Raw genomic sequence first — 24,084 nt, 5'->3', positions numbered from 1 at the left:
GACCTGCTGAGCTCATCCAATGGCATTAGCTGATTGCTTATGTCACCTATATGATATGAGGTCAGGAGGAGGCATTATAAGGAGACAGGTCCTGCAAACTGGCCAGAGAAGGAGCAAAGGCTTTACAATTCATTTTCTGAAGAGAAAATTGTCAACAGAAGGTAGAAATTACTGATGCATCCATTACACATTGATAACACTGTTTGTTTGTCTTTAAGAAAGATTGCTTTGCAATTAGTCTATAATCCTCTTTTAATGAATGCAACTCTTACTTTCTAAAACAACTACACTGAGGACAGCTGTAGATTAATAGCAATCTAAATGAAAATGTTTTCTTAAGTTTGTAAACAGACTCTAGAACACTTATTTTGTAAAGCAAGACTTGACAAATGAACTATAATCAGTAATTAGTTGAGGATGTAAAAATAAATAAATAAATACAAAAATTAAAATAATTGTTTTTTATTACATGTTTATTTTGAAGGTTTCAAATGAATGTCAGTTCATGTTTTGTCTATCACATTCCTCTCATTTTCTTTAGACACTGTTTACTAGTCATTAAAATTCATAAAGTTAGATAGGGATAGTACTTGAGTGATTAGACCTACTAATACATAACATAAGCATAACATAACATAAGCATTTTTATACATTGTGTTACTTTGAAATTAAATTGTTGCATTAAAAAAAAAATACATATTTAAACCTTCAAAATAGTCATTATACAGTACATCTCATTGGTTTCTTCCTCTCTCATCCAGCCAGGGGTTAGATTACGCCCTTGCATCCAGCCAATAGCTGTAAACCACAGATTAATCAAATAAATGTTTTACTGTGTATGTATCCAATCAATGAAAAAAAAGAGAGAATGGTGCCAGTTTGTCATCTGCAGTAACCAATCCATGCTACACAATATAGTTAATGTTACATATACAGTATTACTTCTGATTAATTAATTGGCAAGCTGCATAGCCATAATCCAGCACATGTAGAGATTTATTTTGCAGAGTAGTGCATAAAACATGACTGCTTAATTTTCTCAGTAAAAACATTGACTTATAATTTAACACTTTAAATTTAAAGGTAGCAAATTGTTTTGCCTACACTTGAATACATTTGAGGCTGGAGAGCTAGAATTTTAATTAAGTATTATTTTGACACTGCATCAGTACTTTTTCCACTCCTCTGCATAAAGCAGATCCGAAATGTTTATGCTTATTAGCTTGCTAACTGCCATCTCGACAAACGCAGAAGCCTTTAACAAAGCAATCCAGGCTAATATCTGTGAAGTGGGTCTATTGTAACCTGCTGTTTCAAAACTATTTGAAGTTTGTTGACTATTTCATGTCACTAACCAGACGTTTATTCATCTGCTTGCAATCATATAGGTCTATATGATTGCAAGCAGATGAATAAACTTCTGGTTAGTGACATGAAATAGTCGCAAAGCTATCCTGTAAGCTATCCTGAGATGAGATGTGAGTTGCATGTGAGATCACTTGGAAGACCAACAAAAAGAGATTATGGAGTGTACATCTGAAATACAATTGATGGAATTTATTTGTCACTTAATAGCATGAATGGCTTGTTTGCACATGCAGCTATCAATAGAACAAATCTGAATTTGCATACTAGTGTGCTAAATAGTATGTGACAAATTTACACCAACAGCTGTTACTTTATAACATATGGAGTAGTCTACTATCTATAACAAATAGATGTGGTCAAATAATAAATAATACATTTCAAAATAGCAGAAAAATTGAAGGGTGACGCAAAACTCAAACATGACAGCAGATAACGGTTGGGTAAGTGCCATATAATAAACTAAACGTATAATAAAAACACAAACGCTTGTATTATTTTTCTTGCTGTACCATCCTTATTGTACTAACTCTTTAACAGGAGTTTTGCTTGACAGCATTTGTAGACCCTGACCTACTTGTTCCAGCATGAGCATTAGACTGCAATTTGCTCTGGTTAAGAAAAAAGCTTCAAAAATAAATGTGAAGGATAATCATGTCTGGTCTATGGTCAAACCTGGTCTATGTTCAAAAATGTTCAAAGACAAGACAAGCAGCTACACTTAGCCTATATTAATTATAAAGTTACACTGATAGTCCAGTTTATTTAAAGTGAATAGTGTAAGTGCAAACAGGTGAGCTTCATTAGTATTGAGGTTAATAAGAGCTGTAGGTCATGTGATGAGGTTGTGGGCTGGGGAGACGTGTACGTAATGCTGAGTGGCTGAACTGAACCAATTCCACATTTTTTAAATATTTCTCTAGATTGTAACAATATTCTAGTGCCACTGAATTGACTGGACCACAACTGCTGACAGATGAAATGAAAAACAAAAAACACACAAAAACATTATTTGGTGTTTGTAAATATTTTTTTGCTTAAAGTGCCCTATTTATATTTATTTAGTAAAATAAAAAAGGGAATTGTATTTCCCTCATAACTACTTGCTTCTGTGTATACAATTCTCAGACTGAGAAGATCTATCTTTTGCCTCAAGGAGCAGTTTACTCATTTTAAATTTAGATGATGCTCTTAATAGTTTGGTAGTGTGTAGCATGATGTGTTTATTCACCATGGTATTTTTTGACTTAACGATCTGTCATTTGCAATTATTTCAAATCCATTTTTAGGGCTATTTAATACAGTACGAGTTTCAACTGAAAGAGAGGTGTAAATGCAAGAAGACAGAGAAATAATGCACAGACACAGATGCTCACATCTTTAAAGTAGAAACAGACAATATTTTTATGTGGCTATATCTATGCCTTACATAACTCAAAGCCTTTCACTACCAGCTGAGCAGAAATTCAAGAAATCTGAAGAAATTCAAGAAAATCTATTCAAATTCACTGGATATGTTTCAGAGCAAGGCAGAGTCTGTCTGAAGTTGTACTTGGAAATGTTTACAGCTAATTAAAACACATAGGCACATCCAGTTACAAGACTAACAGGAATGATTTGCTCTGCATACAAATGTCTGCCATAAGCTACTGCCTTCAGCTCAACAATCTGAACAAATAAAATGTTTCGAGAAGCATTTCCCCTTTAGCAGGCAACAGAAGCTGTACATATTTTGAAACTGCACTTGAACAAATCATTAGTGTGGATGGGCCCGTGGCTGTCAACATTTATCCCTGCCTACACATGTGTAGCTGTAACGCTGCTCTCCACCTTCCTGGATCAACAGAGCACATGTCATCCTTGACACTGTTTATATTCTGGAAGCCAAGTTGAGCTGGATTCATTCAAAGTCACACAAGCACATCATAAATGATGCCATAAAGACCATATAGTGCTGTCTGCCTGAGATATTTTGATTTGACATGCATGTTAGTTAAAGAGCATGAAGAGTCGAATGACTTGCACAAGCATTGCACTTGTGTTCGAACATGTCACGAGTGCAAAGTGATTCAAATTAAACTCCAATTCATTATGACTGATTATCCACTGGAGTTAAACTTACTTACTAAAAGCAGGATGGTTCATCAGCTCGAACTCACTAAAGATGATATACAGCAAACACCCCACCTCGAAACTTGTAATTCCAGTATGAGATCAAATGTGGGCTAATATTCAATTTAAAGGGATTACATTTCAAGTCCCTTCCTCCAGTATCAAAAAGATTTATGGCTTAGCTATTCTATTATTATTTTGCTTTGGTGGTATGATTGAATTTATGAGAAAATAAAATGTAATCTTATAGCTAAAAGATATGCAAAAGATTAGCATGTTATATATATATAACATGCTAATATATAGCATGGCTAAGTATGCCCTCTTGGTCTATATATATATATATATATATATATATATATATATATATATATATATATATATATATATATATATATCCAGACCAAGCCAAGACCAAGAGGGCATACTTAGCCATGCTATTGTATGCTCTCTTGGTCTCTTGGCCATGGATAGCTGTATCATCATTAGTATTTGAATGCAAATAGGGCAGAAGCGTTTCTGTTTTGTTACTCACTAGCCAACAGTTCAGTTGTATTAACAAATTAGAAAACTTCTCTGAAATTAAGAACCAGCTTAATGAAGTACCAGCTAGGCCTTAAACAATCTAGTTTCTGATATATCTTTACAAATCTTTACTGAAACTCAAGACTGCAGTGAAAAAGAAAGAACCCTATTAATATGAGAGTAAATATTTGAATGGGTTTTAAAAACTAGAGAGACCTAAGAAATTTACTTAAAACCTGATTTGACTGATCTGGCTGCAAAAACATACACTCTTGGTCAAAAAAGGGCAATTCAAAAATGGCAACTATTAATCATCTTAGGAGACTACATGCCATCCTGGGAAGCTCTGCCAGACATGTCTCGGTGGGTCCTGCATACTGTAGACAGAGGCTATACGATTTAGTTCGGGTCTCGTCTGCCCCGGTTCGACAGAGTGTGTCCCACCCTGGTGGGAACCGAGCAGGATCTGGTCATAGAAGAAGAAGTAAACACTCCGAGGAAGAAGGCCATTGAGGTGGTCCCTCCATCTGACAGAGAGTCTGAGTGTTGTAGAGCCGGTACTTCATAGTTCCCAAAAAGGACAGAGGTTTGCGTCCTATTCTAGATCTACATCAACTGAACCGATCACTAATGAGACTCAAGGTTCAAGATGCTGACCCTCAAGCAAGTCGTGTCTCAGATCAGATTCGAGGACTGCTTTGTCATGATAGATCTAAAGGTTCACTTTCGGGGCAGAAGCATACCAATATTAGGTCCTTCTGTTTGGTCTTTCCCTCTCACCCCGTACCTTCACGAAGTGTGTGGATGCGGATCTTGCTCCCCTGAGACTTTAGGGCATACACATCTTAAACTATGTCTACAATTGGTTGATACTAGCTAAATCAGAGCATTTAACGGTCTGGCATCAAGATGTTATTCTCGCTCTCATGAATGCACTGGGGTTACAGCTGAACGGCAAAAAGAGTGTGCTTCCTTCATTACAAAGAACCACTTATTTAGGCGTTGTATGGGATTCAACCCTTATGCATGCACAACTGTCTCCTGTCCGCATTGTGTCCATCCTTACAGCCGTCGGGAGGATAAGAGAAGGACAGTCACTCACTGTCAGGCAGTTCCAGAGACTGCTGGGGCTAATAGCAACAGCATCCGATGTGGTTCCACTTGGCCTTCTGCACATGAGACCCCTTCAGTGGTGGCTCAGGACCCAAGGGTTCTCTCGGAGGGGCAATCCCCTTTGTACAATCAAGGTCACGCGGCGAGCCCTACATGCCTTAAATGCCTGGAGAGATCCTGGGTTCCTATCTCAGGGCCCCATTCGGGGAGTTTCTGGTCGCTTACAGCGGACACGTCGCTCACAGGATTGGGAGCAGACATGAGTGGCCACTCCACCCAAGTTCTATTGGGAGGGCCCCATCTGCTGTGGCACATCAATTGCCTAAAGATGCTGGCCGTGCTTCTAGCTCTGAAGCATTTCCTGTCAGACCTCACAGGTTACCATGTGTTGATCTGCTCAGACAACACCTCTGTGATCTCTTAAATCAACCACAAGGGGGGTCTGCGCTCATGCCTTTTATAAAAGCTGGCATGCCAGATTCTTCTGTGGGCACAGGGGAAGCTGCTCTTCTTGAGAGCAGCATATATCCCAAACCGTCTGAACGAAGCAGCAGACGCCCTTTCAAGACAAGGGCCAAGGCCTGGGGAATGGCGGTTCCACCCTTAAGTGGTGGAGCAGAGCTGGGTGGGATTCGGCAGGGCTCAAGCAGACCTGTTCGTGACTCAAGAGGCTACAACTGTACGCCTTTCCCCCTGTTGTGCTGTTTCTGGGAGTTCTGGAGAGAGTTTGCTGGGCGAACACCCTCCCTAGTAGATTCCTTGAAGGAGGGATCTTCTATCTCAGGCAGCCCAAAGTTGTGGAGGCTGTGGCTTTGACCCCTGAGCAGGCACAGCTCCGAGAGTCCGGGGCAATCACTGGGCAGAGACCCGCTCTTGACGCGTTTTCTCCACGACATCTGGAGGCTGAGACCTCCTGGAGGTTTCTCACAGTTAAGACTGTGTTCCTCCTGGCCATTTCCTCTCTTACGAGATTAGGGGATCTTCAGGCTCTTTCTGTGGCCCCCTCTTTTTTAGAGTTCACTCCAGGCATAGCCAGTGCCTTCCTGTACCCTAGAACGGGTTACATTCAGGCCCTAGTTTAACCCGCTGTGTCCAGTGCGAGCACTGGACATTTACGTCCACAGGATAAGTCTAAGGAGGAAGTCGAAACAACTGTTCATCTGCTATGGCCCTCTTAGGAGAGGCCTCCTTACCAACAAGCAGATGCTAAGCAGGTGAATCATCAATGATATTGCATCCTCCTACAGGTCCTTTGGTCGCCCCACTCCCTTCGGGGTCAGAGCACACTCAACCCAGAGTGTGGCAGCCTCTAAGGCTTGGTCCTCTGGAGTTCCCCTCCAACACATCTGCAACGCTGCGGGCTGGTCCACCCCGCTGACCTTTATCAGATTTTATAACCTTGACCTCAGTGCCACTCCTGGCCCCTCTGTCCTTCAGCCTAGCTGTGACCTCACACTCTAAGCAGGGGCTGGTCAGTCTGGTGGTATTGTACTCTTGTTCCCAAAGCGTTGTTGACGCAGCTTGAGTTCTTGAAAGGGAATGTCTCCAGGTTACGTATGTAACCCTGGTTCCCTGAGGGAACAAGACGCTGCGTCTACATGCCACACTGCTGGTATCCCTGCAGTGCTATTCGTGTTTAATAGCTTCCTGGTTGTGAAGGAGTTAAAGGCACACTTTTCATTGGACAGATTACACGTGATTCAGAGCGGAAGCGTTCTTAAAGTGTTGTTGACGCAGCGTCTTTTCCCTCAGGGAAACAGGGTTACATATGCATATACACATAGTTAAAACCATAACAATTATTTAAATGTTTTATGTAAAATTAACAAATAAAAAAACCTGACAAATAGTTGGATGCCCAAATGATTCCAAGAATAGCTTCGGCAATCATTTTATCTTGAAAAAAAAATCTTGAGTCATTAATTGGTATTTTGCTCACTGATGCAGCTTATTAAGGACCTGATAACAAGTTTATAAATTAAACCAGAATTGATAGAGAAGGGATATATAAAATATTTATTTATTTCTTGATGATTTCCTGACCGATAATTTGCTGATATGATCATTAAAAGCTTAACATTTTAGGATTGGCACACATTTTTGCACGGGTGTGTTAATGTATTTATGTTTTTTGAAAGAGTAATACCAAATCATACTTATATACATTATTTTGAACAGCAGTATTTTAGATCTGAACTGACTGTTGTTAACAAAAGACAGAAACTAACAGTCCTCTCCACTTGCGTAATTGTCTAAACAGCTAATGCCTAATTTGCGTTTGAATTATGTTAATCCCTGGATTGCTCTTTATTCGTACTAACATGTATAGCAAATTAAACAGGGTAGAAATTAAGTGTTTGTAGACATTATTTATATGCATTCAGTGCATTGATTAGCTACACATTTGAATCATGCAACAAAGGGAAAGCAATTAAATAAGAAGGATTGGTCATTGGCATTTAACATCAGACCATTAGTAATGGACAGTCGCTATATACATTCATTCATTCATTCACTGACGTGAAACTCCACACAGACCATAAACAGAGCTCAAGATAAATCCCAGAACGACAGAGAAATAAATCTATACCATGGGCATACAACATGTCTAGTATTGTTAGGTGTAGTGATTCTTTACAGTACTACAATATACACCTTAACTATTAAGGAATATGAAATATGGTTACATTTCATGAGGAAAGACTACTAAGAAGGTGTTTGAATGAGAAAATTCCAAGCATTGAAATAAAAATCTAATAGGAGATGTATAATGCCAATATATTGCTGCATAAATAGTTCTAATCGTATTCCTTAGAATTAATCACAGCAGTTGGTTTATTTTAACAGTATGGCTTACGCCTTCATAATTCAGTAGCTTATAAAATGCCACTTGACAGCACTTGACTTTATTTCCAGGTCATTTGAAATAAGTGCTAAGAGGTTGTTGGTTTTTGCTTTATTTACATCAGATTTTCAATGGGCCAAAAGTTATTTGTTAGTGTTTGTGACATTGCTAATTAATTGCTTGAACTTGAATGTAACACTTAATATGAATTTAACACTTGAATGGCACTGAGAAATTTCAGAATTTGTGCCCTTCCTAGACAAAACATGGGCAGCTCAGTCAGGTCTTTTGGCCTCCTTGCACAGACATAAATTTTCAGTTTACTCCACAAACCATCTATGGGATTCAGGTCAGGACTTTTGATCACTCCAATACTTTCACTGTGTTGTTTTTAAGAAATTTTGTTACATCTTTGGAGGTATGCTTAGGATCATTGCCCTGCAGGAAGACCATATTTTATGAATAGCACTAGCTCTTTTTCTCACAAAGCATCAATAAAAAATTATGCTGCCATAGCCATCCTTCACAGCTGGGATAGTTTCTTAAGATTAAAAGTCCCCCCTTATCCCTCTACACACAATGCTAATCATTATGACTTAATATGAACACAGAACACAACTCCTGATGTTCATCTGCAAACCTTAGTCTTTTTTGCTGGTCTTGTATTATAGGCTTTTTTGAATGGTGCATGCACATATTTTGTCACTTAATGCCTTTAACTCCTTCACAAGCATTCTTGACTTGGGGTTTAATTGAATTTTTAGGAAAAGTTTGTTTCATTTCTGGGAAGTTATTCTGTGCCTCTTTCCCAAACGATGCAGTATTTGTTATCCCAGGATTTTAATACTTATACTTTTCTATATTATACAATTGTTTGCAAATTTCTTCTAAAGAGGACCCAGACGTATACTATTTCAGAATTTGTGTGTAAAGCGATAGCTGAGTTGTTAGGATTTTTACATTTTCCATGGCATCAAATGAAAGGGCTCTGACTATAAAGATAAACTGCTCTACAGCCACGGATGAACTTTCAATTCATTTCTAATTTTGATACCTGGCATTCAGCCATTAAATAAATTTCTGAAACATTCCAGACTGATTAAAGAGAGAGTGAATTTGGTGTACTTTTGGTGATATCTTTCTGAATTAGTGAATTTATGTAAATGTAACTAAATTTGTCTCTAATTGGTTGTTTTAAAAGGCCTCTGATTTTAACATGATTTCTACATGTACATTATTTACTTGTCAAAATAAAAGTACTGTAACAATTAAGATTAAATATATTTATTTAAGGTTTATGTAAGATTTTCACCTCAAATGTATTTAGTATTTGCCACAAATAACATACATCTATTTTAGTATATTTACAGCCCCAAATATAATAGTGCCAAATGACAAATAGTGATGTTTCACAGTGACAAATCTTTAATGCATCAACTGTCAGTGCTAAAGTCCAAGGTCATAATCATGCATAACTGAGACACACTTCTTTTTTCCACTCAAGCTCCATCCCCTATAAAAGGCGGATATGTCTGAAGACTGGATAACAATGGGAAAAAATTTCAGCATTAAGCCCTCTTATGGCCCTGTATTAATTAGAGGTTATTAGAGTGAATTAGAGTCATTACCTTTTCCAGGCCATCTTCCTTCAGGTTAACAATGTCTAAGTCAAAATCAGTCCTTAGGCCAGTGGTTTTGTTGAAACACAAACGACCGGTCAGGCCATCCCACTGAGACTGCACAGAGGGAGAAGAGGGAGAAATAGGGATAGGTTTCAAAACTGACACATAGAGATGCACACACAGGTAACAGATACTACATTTCAGCACATCAGACTGAGCATATATTTCTTTTGTAATTACATTTTACATCCCAGTGCATCAGCCACAAAGTCCCCAAAGATTTCAGTCTTAATTATCGGCCATTTCAGTCACTTTAGAGAGAAGGCAGTTAAAAATGCACATAGCAACCCTTAAACCCCTCCTCCAATGCTAACACAAACACACACTCATTCACATTGAGACTGAAGCCCAAAAGGGACTTGTTTAGACGATGATGAGACTTCACAGGGACATTTATTTTGACTCAGTCAAACAGATACAACACTTTCCACACTGACTCTGTAGCCCTCATTTTAGTTTTTTTTCCACATACAGAGCTGTGCTCTACAATTCTAATCTGCTTATTATGAGTCACAATCACAGAGTCTCTTGTGAGTCAAAATAAGAGCTGATTATGCCATTCCCACTTTTGAGCAGAATACACAGTGATGGGTTCATCTGGAAAGTAGGACACAAACACTGACACATACTGAGTTTATTACATGCATTTAAGGTGAGGGGCGGTGGGGGGAATCTTTTCTTTTTTTTTTTTCAAATCAAGTACACTTGTTTTATTCTGGTTGTTTTTTAGGTTCATACAAAAAGCGACTGACTACAAGGAAAAAAGAAAAGCCTTTTGTGTATACAAATGTTAAAAAGGCTTCTTCAGTCCGCTTTTAACAGACAGCGGTATGTCTGTATTCTTCTCATACTAACATTTATTTGAAGTAAACTTATTCTAGCATTTAAAATATTATATATATATATATATATATATATATATATATATATATATATATATATATATATATATAAAAAATATAACAGTATATGAAAAAAATATACAAGTATGGCATTTTACTTAAACCGATTGTGCCAACAATTCAGAACCTGGCTTTATGCCAAACTGCTTCAAACCCTACTACAGTTCAAACTGACCTGTACTGATCTATTTCTTTTAAATTTCTTTTACATATCTGAGGCAGATGTGAATATGAATAGGACTGAAATCCGGGTTGCAGTGCCCCAGCCTTTAACTCTAGTCATTACCTCCTTAATAAAGCTCATGAACCGCCCACCAAACCTCCAGGGCTTGTGGCGGTGACACTGCAGCGAGTTGACTGTCATCTGTGGTGCATGCTGGTAGGAGACGGATACAATGTGGACCGCGTCATATGTCAGAGCAGCATCTGTCTGAAATAAAGCAGGACACTATTTCAGCTGACATGAGCAGACGCAGCAGAGCGTGTGGCCGAACCAGCACACCCGAGTTTCTGCACCATTAGCAGAGGTGAATTAAAAGCATGTAAGTCATGAGGAGGGAGGAAAGCAGTGATTCTGGTATATACTGACATCCCGGTACAAAAACACTATAGAAGTTTCAAATTATTTGGGTCGCACCATTTTGTGCAGATAGGTTGTTTGTTTTAATAGCTGAATCTGTCCAGTTCAGCAAAAAGATTTAAAAGTTACACAGTTTTACCTTATATGGTGAAGTAAGAAATTACATCCTTAGCATTTCCAGAGCAATTAAGCGCTTATGCAGCACAGAAAATTAGAATATTGCATTCATTTCTTAAATGTCTGTGAAATGTGGCAATAATGAGACATATGGCAGAACAGAAGTGTAAAGATTATGTGAATGCAGCCTTGTCTTATCTTTCATTTGCCCGATAATTATTCTTAGTAGATGAAATAACCTGTCTCACAAAGCCACATTTCTTCTTATAACTAATATTACAACTATATCATAAATCTAAGAGTCAGAATTAATTAAAGAAATAGTAAATTCGGTTTGTAGTCTTTCAAGAGCCCAAGTACAACTCAAAACGCAACGCAAAATCACACATCTTTCTTTTTTCCTATTTTTATTTCTTGGCTATTTATTTAGATTGTTATTCATTTTTTTCCACCGAAACAGAAAACAAATGGAGTGTAGCAAACAAGAAGAGACAAAATGAAGCATACCGTCATAATTCCTTCCAGCAGACCAGAGTCAGGCTTTGGAGGGATCTGCTTCTCTGTGGACCATTTCTCCACAATGGAAGCCACTTGCGGATTATCCACATTCAGGATGCGGAAACCGGTCATATTGACACCACAGAAACGGTAAGGCTCTAGATTGATTGCCATAAGATCCTGAAAAAAAAGGAGAAGCAGAAAGAAAGGAAGCAAGACAGAAAAGAGAGAAAAGAGAACCTTTTATCCAGGGTTGAATTGAACCTTGTTGTTGGTCGTCAAAAGGCTGCTTGACTCTTTGTCTCATAATAAAAGAAAGCGATATAGGAAGGGTGAAAAAAAGAGGCAAAGGTAAAATGAAGGACAGTGAGGATAAAGCTGTGTTTCTGAGCTGCTAGGATAGAATAGGGGAGTGCAGGTTGCACACACCTCAGTGTATGACATCAGAGACAACAGTCAGCCTCTCAAAAGCTTATTAAAACAGTTATTTCCTCAATAATTCTATGTCCATTGTTCTGGTTCTGTGCACCCAACCATAAATACACCACCTGATACTGAATATGGCCCCGGCACTGAAATGGATCACAGTGTTTTTGGATTCAAAGCCTTTTTTCACCGCATGAATAAAGGATTGGAATTTCACATCCCAAAGCAATGATGTGCAACTAAACCTTTAAAAATGAAACTACTGATGTGGAAAAAAAAGAGGGGGAAAATTTAGTTTATTTATTTTATAACTTTATTGATATATTTTCTAGAAATCAATCCGTTAACAACTGGATTTCAAGAATCAATTTAGCAGGTCAATATACCAAAATATTAAAGGACAAAGGTGGGTGTACAATTGGAGGCTTAAACTGGTGGTATGGTGGTGCACTGGAAAATGCTTCCCATGGGTCTCCTGATGTTGCTTTTTTACTGTCTCTGTGGATTTTTGCTGTTCTCCATGTGTCTGCATGGGTTAATTCCAAGTTTTTTGGTTTCATCTAAGACCCAACAGATGCCAATTGCTGGATTGTTGCTAATATGAATTCCCTATGTATGCATGAGTGTCGAAATGTTGCTGGGAGAGGTTCTGGAGACACTAATACATAATGACCCTAAACAGCTTCAGGAAATGAATGCACCTTGAATAACTAATAAATGTAATTTATAGCTATAGTTCCTGTCAGTGGAAATATCTTTGCAAAATATTAAAATGTAATTGGTTTACATTAATACCATGTGACTTGTTCAGTTTCATTCTAGATATTTTAGTTTAGTTGTAAATTGGAAACGTGTTTAAAGTTAAAAAATAATGTTTGTATGTAAACTATACATAATGTTTTCTTAAATCTGACTGAACATATATTCCCTTTTTAATGAAGCCTCAACACACCACTAAATGCAAATATCTTTTGGAGTAAGGGGTAAAACAATTCTAATAATTTTTAGGAAGAAAGTCTAAGCTATAACTCCTGAATGTTTATTTTATAGTCAGAAGCTTCCTCACAGATGATAAAATTGAAACATTAAAACAAAATTCCAGTGGCTTATGGCTGTGTTGCCATAGAAATGATATGTACTTTTATCTCCTCAAACAATATCTGTTTATAAAATAAATTCTAGGCTGTGACTGAAATCATAAGCGGATGTCTATTTAGTTTATTATACTTTGTATTGAAACATGCTATTCTTGCACTTTACTCATTTTTCTTTTTCTTTCGTGTCTGTCCTCAAAATTTAGTCTTTTAATATCTCAGATCTATAAGCCTTTACATGGATATGCACTAAAAGAAATAACCTGATGGATGGAAGTGTAGATGGATGGATGTATATATAGATAAATAGAGAGACAGATTGAAGCATGGAGGGATAGATGAATGGATATACAGAGGGGAAAAAGAAATCAGCTCTTGTTTTAACACAAAGCACTTGACAAAATATTCCAGCAGTATTCCTGTGCTGTGGCGTATGAATGATTTACTGCAGTAAACATCATCTTATACTCAGCAGAACAATGCTATTTTCATGCTGCTCAAATTGAGGAATGAATTTGGTGTCTAAATACACAAACACAATGAGGTAGAATGTTAGATGATTTTTTTTTTCATGTCAGTGAATTGCCTGTGCTGGGGCTTTAATAGACATACATTTTATGCTAATGAATTCATATACTGAACATGGAGAAAAAAATGCTTTAATTCTATGGGTTAAACTGGTGCTCTTCTTTTTAAAGCCTTTTAACACTTTACAGTTTTCTAAATGATATATTGAAATATTGAAATAATAAGTGAAAGACCTCTACTAAAAGACTTTACGAAATCTGTTGCAAATACACAGGGCATGCTACAATGGATTTTATCATTATTACTGTTAATAACTGTGTTTTCTGTATAGCTCATCTATCATATTCTTCCAGTTCTACAGTTTATCTGTCATATTTAGAGAACATTTTCCATCTGTGCTTAGTTCAACAAAAGCACCAAGAGTTTGAAAATGAGACAGTGGCCAAATTGAAACTTTATTTTCACACACTTTATTTATTTCCAACATCATATTACTATGCCGTACTAAAACAATTAGCATGTGCAAAGCACAGAGTCACATTTTGGTAGATACACCATACTGCTGGAGGCTCATGACATAGCATGCATAATTTCTCTGATTGAGCTCTGAATCACTGGTGGCACTGCGGGATGACTATGGGAATCCAAAGTGACCAGATCACTAAACAAAATATTTAATTAATTTCCCCTTTTTTTAATGTAGGCCTCTTATTTTCCTTTAACATTTTTTTTTTTTTGCATCAATCTTAATATGTATAACACATCACTTCACATCACTTCACATTACTACATTCCTTATTATTATTATTATTATTATTATTATTATTATTATTATTGTTGTTGTTATTTTAGTGTAAAAAAATTATATTGCAGAACTTCAGTCTTTTCTCCTGAAGAAAACAACAGATGGGAAAATGCATGACGTTGCCTATTCATAACATTCGATTATCTTTACACTAGAACAGGGAGAATATCTACAAACATACCAACTGTTAATTCAGCTGTTTCTGAACCTACTGGTTTCTTAAGGCAAGACAATAGAACAATAATGTGACTGTAAAGGTATTTACTGTATATATTGATTGTGCGCAGTGCCTTTACATTGTGATTGTTATTTTTGAAATTGTACAGAATTCTGGCTATTCTTGAAGAAAACATTTTATCAGTAATCTGTACCTATTAGCAAGTCTAGTGTCCTAGATAGCTAGCTAGTCGACATTGAACATGACCTTGAAAATGTTTACTGTGATATATATGCTGTGATTATGTTCACTGGGCAGAGAAAACATGTAGCTAAATTTAAACATCAAAATCAGTTACTGTTACTTAGTCCAATATTATTTGTACTGAGTGGTTATTTTAAGTTGCTCCAGTATATAATTGTGTTTGAAATTGTGCTAAAACATTTTGAAAAGAACTTTCATAAAATTTTAGTAACTACTACTGCTGTTGCTTGTACACTGCTATTTGGGGAAGAATGCATGTGTGTACTCTACAATTGTATTCTGCAAGTGTGAAGGATATTCTAGTATTTTGGACCAATGAGATAAAAAATAATAGCTCAAAACATGTATCAAGATCTGTTGCATATGTGTGTCATTATGGAAATGTCTATTTGTTTGAACATTTCTTGATTTATAATTGATCTCATTCGGTTGAAGTGTTCTAGTTTCTGCCTTAATTTTGGTAACATGTATGATCACAGTCATTAAGAAGAACAGGCATGTTTATATTTAATGCTAGTTTTGTTTCAATGACCTAACAAATGTTTACAAACTGTAATATATAGAAATGATAACTTTTTTAATTAAAAATGTTCTTCAATTTATTAGGTCTTCTCTTTCAATCCTTTTAAATGTCACATTCGTACAAATCATAAATACGCTGTATACAAACTTTGTAGGTCACTGACGTTTAAAGATTTATTCATTATAAATCTAGGAAAGCCAAACACAAACAGGAAGAAATATATCGGACTGGACTGACTAGGTAAGAGCTTTCATTGTATTACTGATTTTATAATCAAAGTTCATAAATAGGCCACATTGTCTGTGCTCTTAAAAAAAAAAATAAAATTGGTACTGTTTAAATATAACGCCCCCACCTAAAAAATAGAAGGAACAAAAATGTACAAGTAAGTAGAAAGTCAAAGAACAACTAATTAAATTATAGTTAATTGACTTTTTTAATGATGTACTTGTTTAACACTTAAAATTGACCTTTTAAGAGGCTTGAAAAGCACTATTCTCATGCCCCAATTATCCCCCTCCCTGTGTAATGAGTAGCTCAATATTTGCTTGATACCACGTAATGCCTGTGTTTAGAATTTTTTGCCATAATATGAAAACAAAATTTTTGCAATATGATTTACACAATTGTGGTAGAACAAAAAAAAAAAAAAAATCTATATATTGATATTGAATTTTATATAATTCAATATCAATATATAGACTACTGAAATTCTACTTGTCTTAATTGATTTTTTTGAATAATATACAATTTAAATTTTCTGATAGTGATTTGTATTCAGACTGTGTTACACAATAATCTTTAAACAGAGTACAATACGCTTTTGGTTCCATTGTCTTTGCTTGGCAGTTTGATAAATCAGAAGCATTAATAGGACACTCAGTATTGCACAGAAGAGGGAGAGCTGGCATTTAAAGACTTGAGTCAGAGTATCACTGTAAACATTTGGGAAGGTTTTAATTCAAAGGGCACTCGAATGTTGAGTTAATAGCTTAAGTATTTCTACCTCCATTAAGCTCTCAGCTTACACAATCAATTGACTATCTGTCGCCTTCATAGAAGCTTTTCACAGAGTTTTGTTGACTTAAGGTGGGTGGTTATTTACACAAGGATACTGGAGACACATTACAATGTGAATTTGTCAAACAATTTTGATATTATACAGCAGCTTCAGTGCCTTTTGGCAATTAAATGCTATTCATTAGAAAAATGGGATAAAAAATAAGTGAGATTCAAACTGCTTGAACAAGTGTGGAACATTACCAGAGTAGTGAAGATGTAGTGGTAATACTCCGTCATCATTCCCATCATCTGGGCCTGGAATAATGCATGAGGAAAAAGGTACACAGGGAGATGGAAATTATGTAGGTAGAGACAGAGAGAAATGCAAGACAATGGAAGAGGTCAGTAACTCATTTTACAATCAATACAAATGACCAACTCAAATAAAAAAAAAAGACAAAAGAGGACCAAATGTGTTTACTGCTTCGGAATAGATGAAAACCATTTGACTCTATACCATTATTGACTCGTGTCTGATACCACACTATAGCCCAAAGGTCAGAGGTACAGACAGATGACAAATTCAACTGGACTAAAGTCTTGTCCCCATTAGTCTGTTCAGTGGAGCTGGAGAGCAAATGTCATACAAGTGATCGTCCACAAGCAATTTGGGCCCTTACTCAAAAAGAGTACTTATTTTATTCATCTTCCACATGCACTCCCTGCTGATTCACTCATTTAATCTCCATTGAAAGTTCTATTTTTCAGGGTGGCAATATTTCCTCTGAAATTAAACTACCTGTTGTAAAGAAAAACCAAAGTTTAGCCAACCCATGAAAGTACATTTACAGGTATGTCTTGTTCTCTTCTTCAAGCCAAAATAGAGACTTCACTAAGCAAATTTTACCTAACGTATCACCAGGATATAATGGCATTCGGAGGTTGGGTGGAAGTCATTAGCCATCTGGTCTGTCTGATTTTACCTGGTCCTGTAATATTTACTCATATGTGTCTGTTCTAATTCCTTCAGCCATCATGTCTCCCCTCCCTCCACATACACATATCGCTCTGCTTTTTAAAGCCATATGGGATTTGGCCTGCAGACAGCTTCGACACACTTCCTGCCCTGTCACATTTCCCATTCCCTTATGGCCTGAAGGGAAATGCATGTAGCGACAGAAGCTCAGGTGAAGCTTACACAGAAAGGCAGCCTTCAGACAGGTGACCAGAAGAATCAGGGTTATAGAAACCACTTGCTCATGAGTTCTAGTATAAAATAATTAGGTCTTTGTTTTGACCTAGAAAGCAACAGTAAATGGTTTAAACTCACCAAAGTAAGAGAAGAATGATTTGAGTCAAAACAGTCTAAAACTTTGGGGAAATAAGCAGCTTATAAAGCTGTTGCACTTTTAAGCTTCTTACCTATCTTATATAACTATGATATAAAAAATGACTTATCCAATATCCTCTTTGGCTCGAGAAAGCTATAGGTCAACATCAAAGGTGGTATTTACTTAATAAGTGTCAGCTCAACAAGACTTCACCTACAAATATCTGCAAAATTTGTATTACACCTTTTTTCAGACATTATATCTCCTTTAAATTAATCTCCTGTTTTATGTTTAAATATCAAAATATGTGTAAATGTATAGGTAACATGTTGGTTGAGGTCATTTTCCATATTTAAAAACAACATTCATACGAACTTGTTTAAGAATTTGTGCAGCCATGATATGGCTACAGTCGAAGATGATGCGGAATTCTCTGCTCCTTTTCATCTCCTTTAATAGGGGTCGGGTGTCAGTTGTGTCCAGAGGGAGTTGTCGGATTTTCAGCCTTATATTGTACCTGGAAGGGGCCATTATCAACTCCTGGAGTCTAATTAAACCTGTATACAGTATACAAAGCCAGACAACAAGAAAATCCCAATTATTCGAGATTTCTATTACATTTTACACAGTAAATCAAGAGTGGCAAATGTAGAGTGGCATCAGATGCATAGTGTGTGTGTGTGTCTGTGTGTGTGTGTGTATGTGTGTGTGTGTGTGTGTGTGTGTGTGTGTGTGTGTGTGTGTGTGTGTTTGTGTGAGACCGACAAGGAATAATATCTCACCAGTGCTGTCATCATACACCACAGTGGCTGTTTTCCACTTGAGGAATTGTACTAGATCCAGGATGGCATAGCTGAGGGAGGAGTAGTCTGGGTACAAATTGGCATAAAACGTGTCTCTGTTGTCCATGGGGTGATGCTTCCACCTCACCTGGATGTGTGGAACCTCAAGTGCATTGCAGATTGACTGTACTGCATTTGACGAGGAGCTATGAGATGGCCCAAATATGGCCACAACACCTAAAGACAGCTGGTCACAAGCTGGTAAGGTAGAGTTAGAGTAGAGGAGGTTAACACTCTTAAAAAGATCAAATACAATGTGTGTAAATATAATTTCTAATGTAATGCTTTGAATAACAAATCAAAATAAACATTTTAATTCTTCAGTTTTTGAAGAGAGATTGTTTTAAATATACAATAAAATACACGATTTAATCACTGAAAACCAGTAAAAAAAAAATCAAGGATCACTGAAAAGTAATTATATTGTGGTCATATACATACATCTTACTAATGACTTATTGCAATTATCTTTATCTACTTTTGCAATTATTTCAATAGTTTGGTCTTATTAGCTTCTTGTGATTAAGTTGACTCACCTTTCCTTGAGGCCTCAAAGCTATCATAGATATTAATCCGCTGGATGTCATACGTTAATGTTGTGTTTGGCAATAATGTTCTGTTTCTGTTGATGTTATTGACAGCAAATTTAAATGCCAGTTCCTCTGCACTGACGAGTGAGACTGGACCATCTGTCTGTTCAAAAATACCTCCTGTAAATCAAAAGACATGACTGTGTTAATACAGAGCAAACCAGTCAAAAATGTGTTTCAGTCCTACATCCAAACTTTTGGATCTAAACCTCTGGCTGTTTGTAGTAAAAAAAAACTATTTTGTGTGCCTCAAGGAACCACATTAGATTTACTGAGCAAATAGATGGAGTCTGTCTGCATTCAGAGTCCTGGTTGTGTTTCAACTCAGGCTTTTAAAGTTCAGGGCCATAATGGAGATGAGGGCATACAAGACAGGATGAAAAAAAAGCAAATAGGCCCATCAAAGGTTCCAAGCCATTTTCAGGCCAGTAGGTCTGTGATAAAATGGATTATTATGTGGAATGTTAGATCTTGAGGGACCTATGCAAACATTTTCCAGCTACTTTATTTCACGATCTGCTGGGATACTAGAAATTCATTAAATGGTCTAAAAGTAATTATACCCAACATGGTTACGCTTTAATCAGAAGGTTTGATTTAATTTTCTTTAGCAGCATACGTTTAAATTAATTCACTAGTTATAATGTGTTATCATCCCTATATAAACAGCTCTTTCATAAAGGCTAGTTTGATGACACCACACATAATCTAAACCTAAAAAAGAACCCGCAAAAAAAATCTGTATAATCTTTGATCTGGAGAAATTTCTTGTTAGATGTTTATGTCACACACACACACACACACACACACACGCACATACATTTATATATATATATATATATATATCTCACACACACATACATACATTTCTACATTGACAGTGGTACCTTGACCTACGAGTGAATGAATGTATGAGTTATCCGAGGTACGAGCGGTCACTCGCTGGATTTTTTGATTTGTTACGCGAGCAAAGAATTGAGGTACGAGCTCGAGACGCCGCTGCTAGATGGCGAAGCGAAGCCAGAAAACGAAGATTGTGACAAAAATTAAGCAAAAAAGCAAAAGTATAGTAGTGATAGTAAAAAATGAGTTTTCCCTCCTCCTCCGCTTATCGCCTCTACTACACCCCACAAATCTTTTTTACTCTTGTTATTTAGAAACATATTTTCCTAATTTAATAACATGAAACATAAGAACGGGGTCTCATTTTGACGGATGGAACAGATTAATGCCATTTTAACTATTTTTAATGGGGAAAATTAATTTAATGTGCATATATATTATACACACACATATATATATATATATATATATATATATATATATATATATATATATATATATATATATATATATATATATATATATAAACTTTAATAATTATTATGTTCAGATAAGTTGGAATTTTATTTCTCAATTGAATTACATTTTTTGTAAGAAAAAACTTTTTCTTTCTTTCTTACAACAAATATTTTCATCTTCATCCTTTAGAAAGCACACAGATCAGCAATGACATAAACCACTTTAAACGGCACACAAAAGCAAATCCATCAGGCCAAAAGCATTTAATTTGAGTTTCATCTCCTTGTACCACAGCAGGGGTCATCAGCTCCCTGAAGTGCTGTGATCTTCCCTGAGCATCAGTTGCTACAGGATCCCATTCCTCCACTTCAGAGTTCAGAGCAGCAGCTACAGAGCAGTGCACACTTCACTATTTATGACTCCAGCCCTACTTGTGATCCAGAGGGAGGCGATGCATAAACTCCGTGGAAGGAGCTTGGCACATTAAAATAAATGAATCCTGCCGTTTTGCAGGGAAATCTCATTAGAGTACATTAAGTAATTGCTGGAGTATATACTAATTTGACTGTTAAGAGGATAAAATGTGCATTGCTCGGAAGCACTTTAACAAATTTAATAAACATGCGGGGTACCGGCTCCTTGGGAGGAGAAAGAAATCAAGGAATAATTTGCATTGCCATTTTAAAAAAAACCAAAGCAAAGACGTGCAAGGATTTTTCTGTCAAAAATGGATTAGGTACAATGGATGAAAACAAAAAAGAAAAATGTTTGCCATTGCTGAATATCCCAATGTTAGTAGAAATGCAAGTGTTGCTGCTTCCTTCCCCTAATGATAAATCTAAAAGGCCAAAAATAAATTGAGCTGTAAATGTTTGATGTGAGAAGTCAGTTTGTTTGTAATTAACTTGTTTCCTATTCCTCAGCAGTACTACAAAAGGGCTTAATTAATCTCTTGGGCCATAGCCTTAGCAGAAACCATGCGTTCATTACAGCTGCTGCTTTTTATAATATGGCCCTTAGTAAGCTTATACAAAATCCAAATGAATGAGTTACAGATATGAAAACATATCTCACTGAAATTAAACATACCCAGAATAGCATTTACAAAGTGCCTTTCTACAAGGTTGAACTAAATAATACTTTAGAAGGTTTTGCTAAATAATATGTAACAGATAACAACCATCAAAAACTATTTAATTTGTGAACAAGAATACAACATAGTGACCTGAAGGCTCTTGAGGACATGGTAGAGATAAAAAAAAAAGGATGATGAGCAGGTTGTTTCTATATTTTGAGATGATTGTCTCATCCTAAAACAAAAGAGCTGTTATATAATAACATAATAAAACAGATTACATTTATGGAAGGACAATTTGTTTGTTATTGAATAAAACAGGGGCAAATGATGTATGTAAAACAAGCAGTACTATGTATTACAAAATGTCAAGGAGTCTAGATTTAAATTTACGACATTCATCAGACAGTGTTTTGTTTTTTGTCTTGTTTAAATAATTGTACTATGCATCACCTAAATTGCTTGGTATTTGTGTGACCAGTATATATTTTGCAAAAAGAAAAAATGTCATGATCTACTGTCATATACTGTAGAGCACCATAATAAAAATGTTTTGCTATAGGCTACATCAACTGTAAAACTGACAATATCATTATCATCAAACTCAATAGGAGAAAATGTAGCTGGATAGATCCATAGATGTAGTGCAACCTCAATTACTATCAGACTTTAATCAAAACATCATCATTATGGTTTCTGTTTCATTTGTAATGACTCAAACAATCAATCTATTGAAACACAAACTACAACAATCGGCCATAAAATTAAATTCACAGACAGGTGAAAGAATAACATTTATTATCTTGTTAAAATAGCACCTATCCATGGGATATATAAAGCAGCAATGTGAACAGTCAAGCATAAGGATTTGAGTGAGTCAGACAAGGACCAAATTGTGATTGCTTAGTCAGAGCATCTCCAAAATCGTCAGGTCTTGTGGAGTCGGAATGCAGTGGTTAGTACCTACCAAAAGTGGTCCATGGGACTGATGTGCTTCGAGCATAAAGGTTATTCCTTTTAGTGCAATCCCACTTCTGTAGCACAAATTGCTAAAAAGGTTAATGCTGGCTATGAGAGAAGGTTGACAGGATACACCTTTACAGTGGCTTCTTTCAGCATATAATGCACCCTGTCACTCTGCAAAAGCTGATTAGGAATGGTTTGGGAAACAGGACAAAGAGTTGGCAAAAGGTGTTGACTTGGCCTCCAAATTCCTCAGATCTCTATTCGATGGAGCATCTGTGGGATGTGCTGCATAAACAAGTTTGATCCATGAAGGACCCAGCTTGCAAATTACAGGACTTAAAGGATCTGCTGCTAACGTCTTAGTGCCAGACACCACAGCACAACTTCAAAGATCCATGCCTCAAAGTGTCAAAGCTGTTTTGGTAACATAAGGGGGACCTACACAATATACTGTATTGGTTTTAATGTTATGATTGATTGGTGTGCATTTATACATTGTAACATACTCAAATAGCAATACAGTTTTCTGCTCCTTTGCTTTCTCTAGCCCACTCTAATTTGTATCCATATGTTCTGTGTTCAAGCTTGTTCACCCCCTCCCCCAATCCAGGCATCTATGAGCTGTGCCTGGGTCTGCACAACAAGACAATATCATTATGTTTCTGGATGAATGTACTGTATGCTAGCAAAGTGAGCAATTTGAGCAAATTCTTTTGTATTTATGTGCCTCTCTGGTAGGGTTCCCAGGCTGCATGTGAATAGCTCCACTGCTCCTCGGAAGCACAAAAGAACGTTGCTGCACAATGGCTGAGGAGAATTGAGCCAACAATGGCTAGTACTAAACAATTACAGCAAACTTCCAGCATTGTGCACAATACTGACCAATCGCACTGAACACAGAGTTTATTCCATTTCTATACCCTCAAAGGAAAAATAAAAATGCAGAATGATATTCCACTGTGCTTAACTGCAATAAAATGCAATTCTATCCCTGTTGGTATTCCTTTTGTATACACATTTGTAAACACATTTATTAAGAAATGTCATCATATATTGCCGTTATTTACATTTAATATGTTTATGAAATCACTGAAAATGTTTAGACAAGATTAATGTGCGGAGAATAATAAGTGAGTACAAGTAAGACACTGATGATGTGACACTCAAAAAGTATGATTTAATGAAAACATTTTAGAAACAATAACTTTGGGATTATAATTATTTTTTATAATTAAACAGACTGACATCCTCATTTTTAAATATATTACTTTGTCACACCTGATACTTTATTGCTATCAGCACTATTTTAAAAACATTTCTAAAATAATTTTTTGTAGTTTGCTTCCTAATACGAAATAGTTTTAAAGTTACACAGCATTACATATTACTATATACAACATATGGTATCAGTCAATACTTCCAGTGTTGGAACTGTGTAAT

At 36.3% G+C, this 24,084-nt stretch overlaps 1 protein-coding gene and 1 long non-coding RNA gene across 2 annotated transcripts in view; one reads left to right on the top strand and one right to left on the bottom strand.

Moving 5' to 3' along the window:
* Positions 1 to 24,084, bottom strand: part of grik3 (glutamate ionotropic receptor kainate type subunit 3) — a 99,049-nt gene that overhangs the window by 42,838 nt on the left and 32,127 nt on the right. The window contains exons 2-8 of the mRNA XM_046847043.1: positions 19,248 to 19,421; positions 18,652 to 18,909; positions 18,245 to 18,426; positions 16,800 to 16,853; positions 11,749 to 11,919; positions 10,831 to 10,974; positions 9,589 to 9,696 (exon numbers count right to left, since the gene is read on the bottom strand). Coding sequence (XP_046702999.1) covers positions 9,589 to 9,696; positions 10,831 to 10,974; positions 11,749 to 11,919; positions 16,800 to 16,853; positions 18,245 to 18,426; positions 18,652 to 18,909; positions 19,248 to 19,421 — 1,091 coding nt within the window. The remainder of the gene's footprint in view (positions 1 to 9,588; positions 9,697 to 10,830; positions 10,975 to 11,748; positions 11,920 to 16,799; positions 16,854 to 18,244; positions 18,427 to 18,651; positions 18,910 to 19,247; positions 19,422 to 24,084) is intronic.
* LOC124384306 lies at positions 61 to 23,622 on the top strand. The gene is made up of 3 exons (XR_006925373.1): positions 61 to 161; positions 11,702 to 11,889; positions 23,383 to 23,622. It is a non-coding gene; the product is annotated as an uncharacterized LOC124384306 (long non-coding RNA).

The sequence above is a fragment of the Silurus meridionalis genome, chromosome 4 (assembly GCF_014805685.1).
Source record: "Silurus meridionalis isolate SWU-2019-XX chromosome 4, ASM1480568v1, whole genome shotgun sequence".
NCBI lineage: Eukaryota > Metazoa > Chordata > Actinopteri > Siluriformes > Siluridae > Silurus > Silurus meridionalis.
This window is presented reverse-complemented; position numbering and strand designations above follow the sequence as displayed.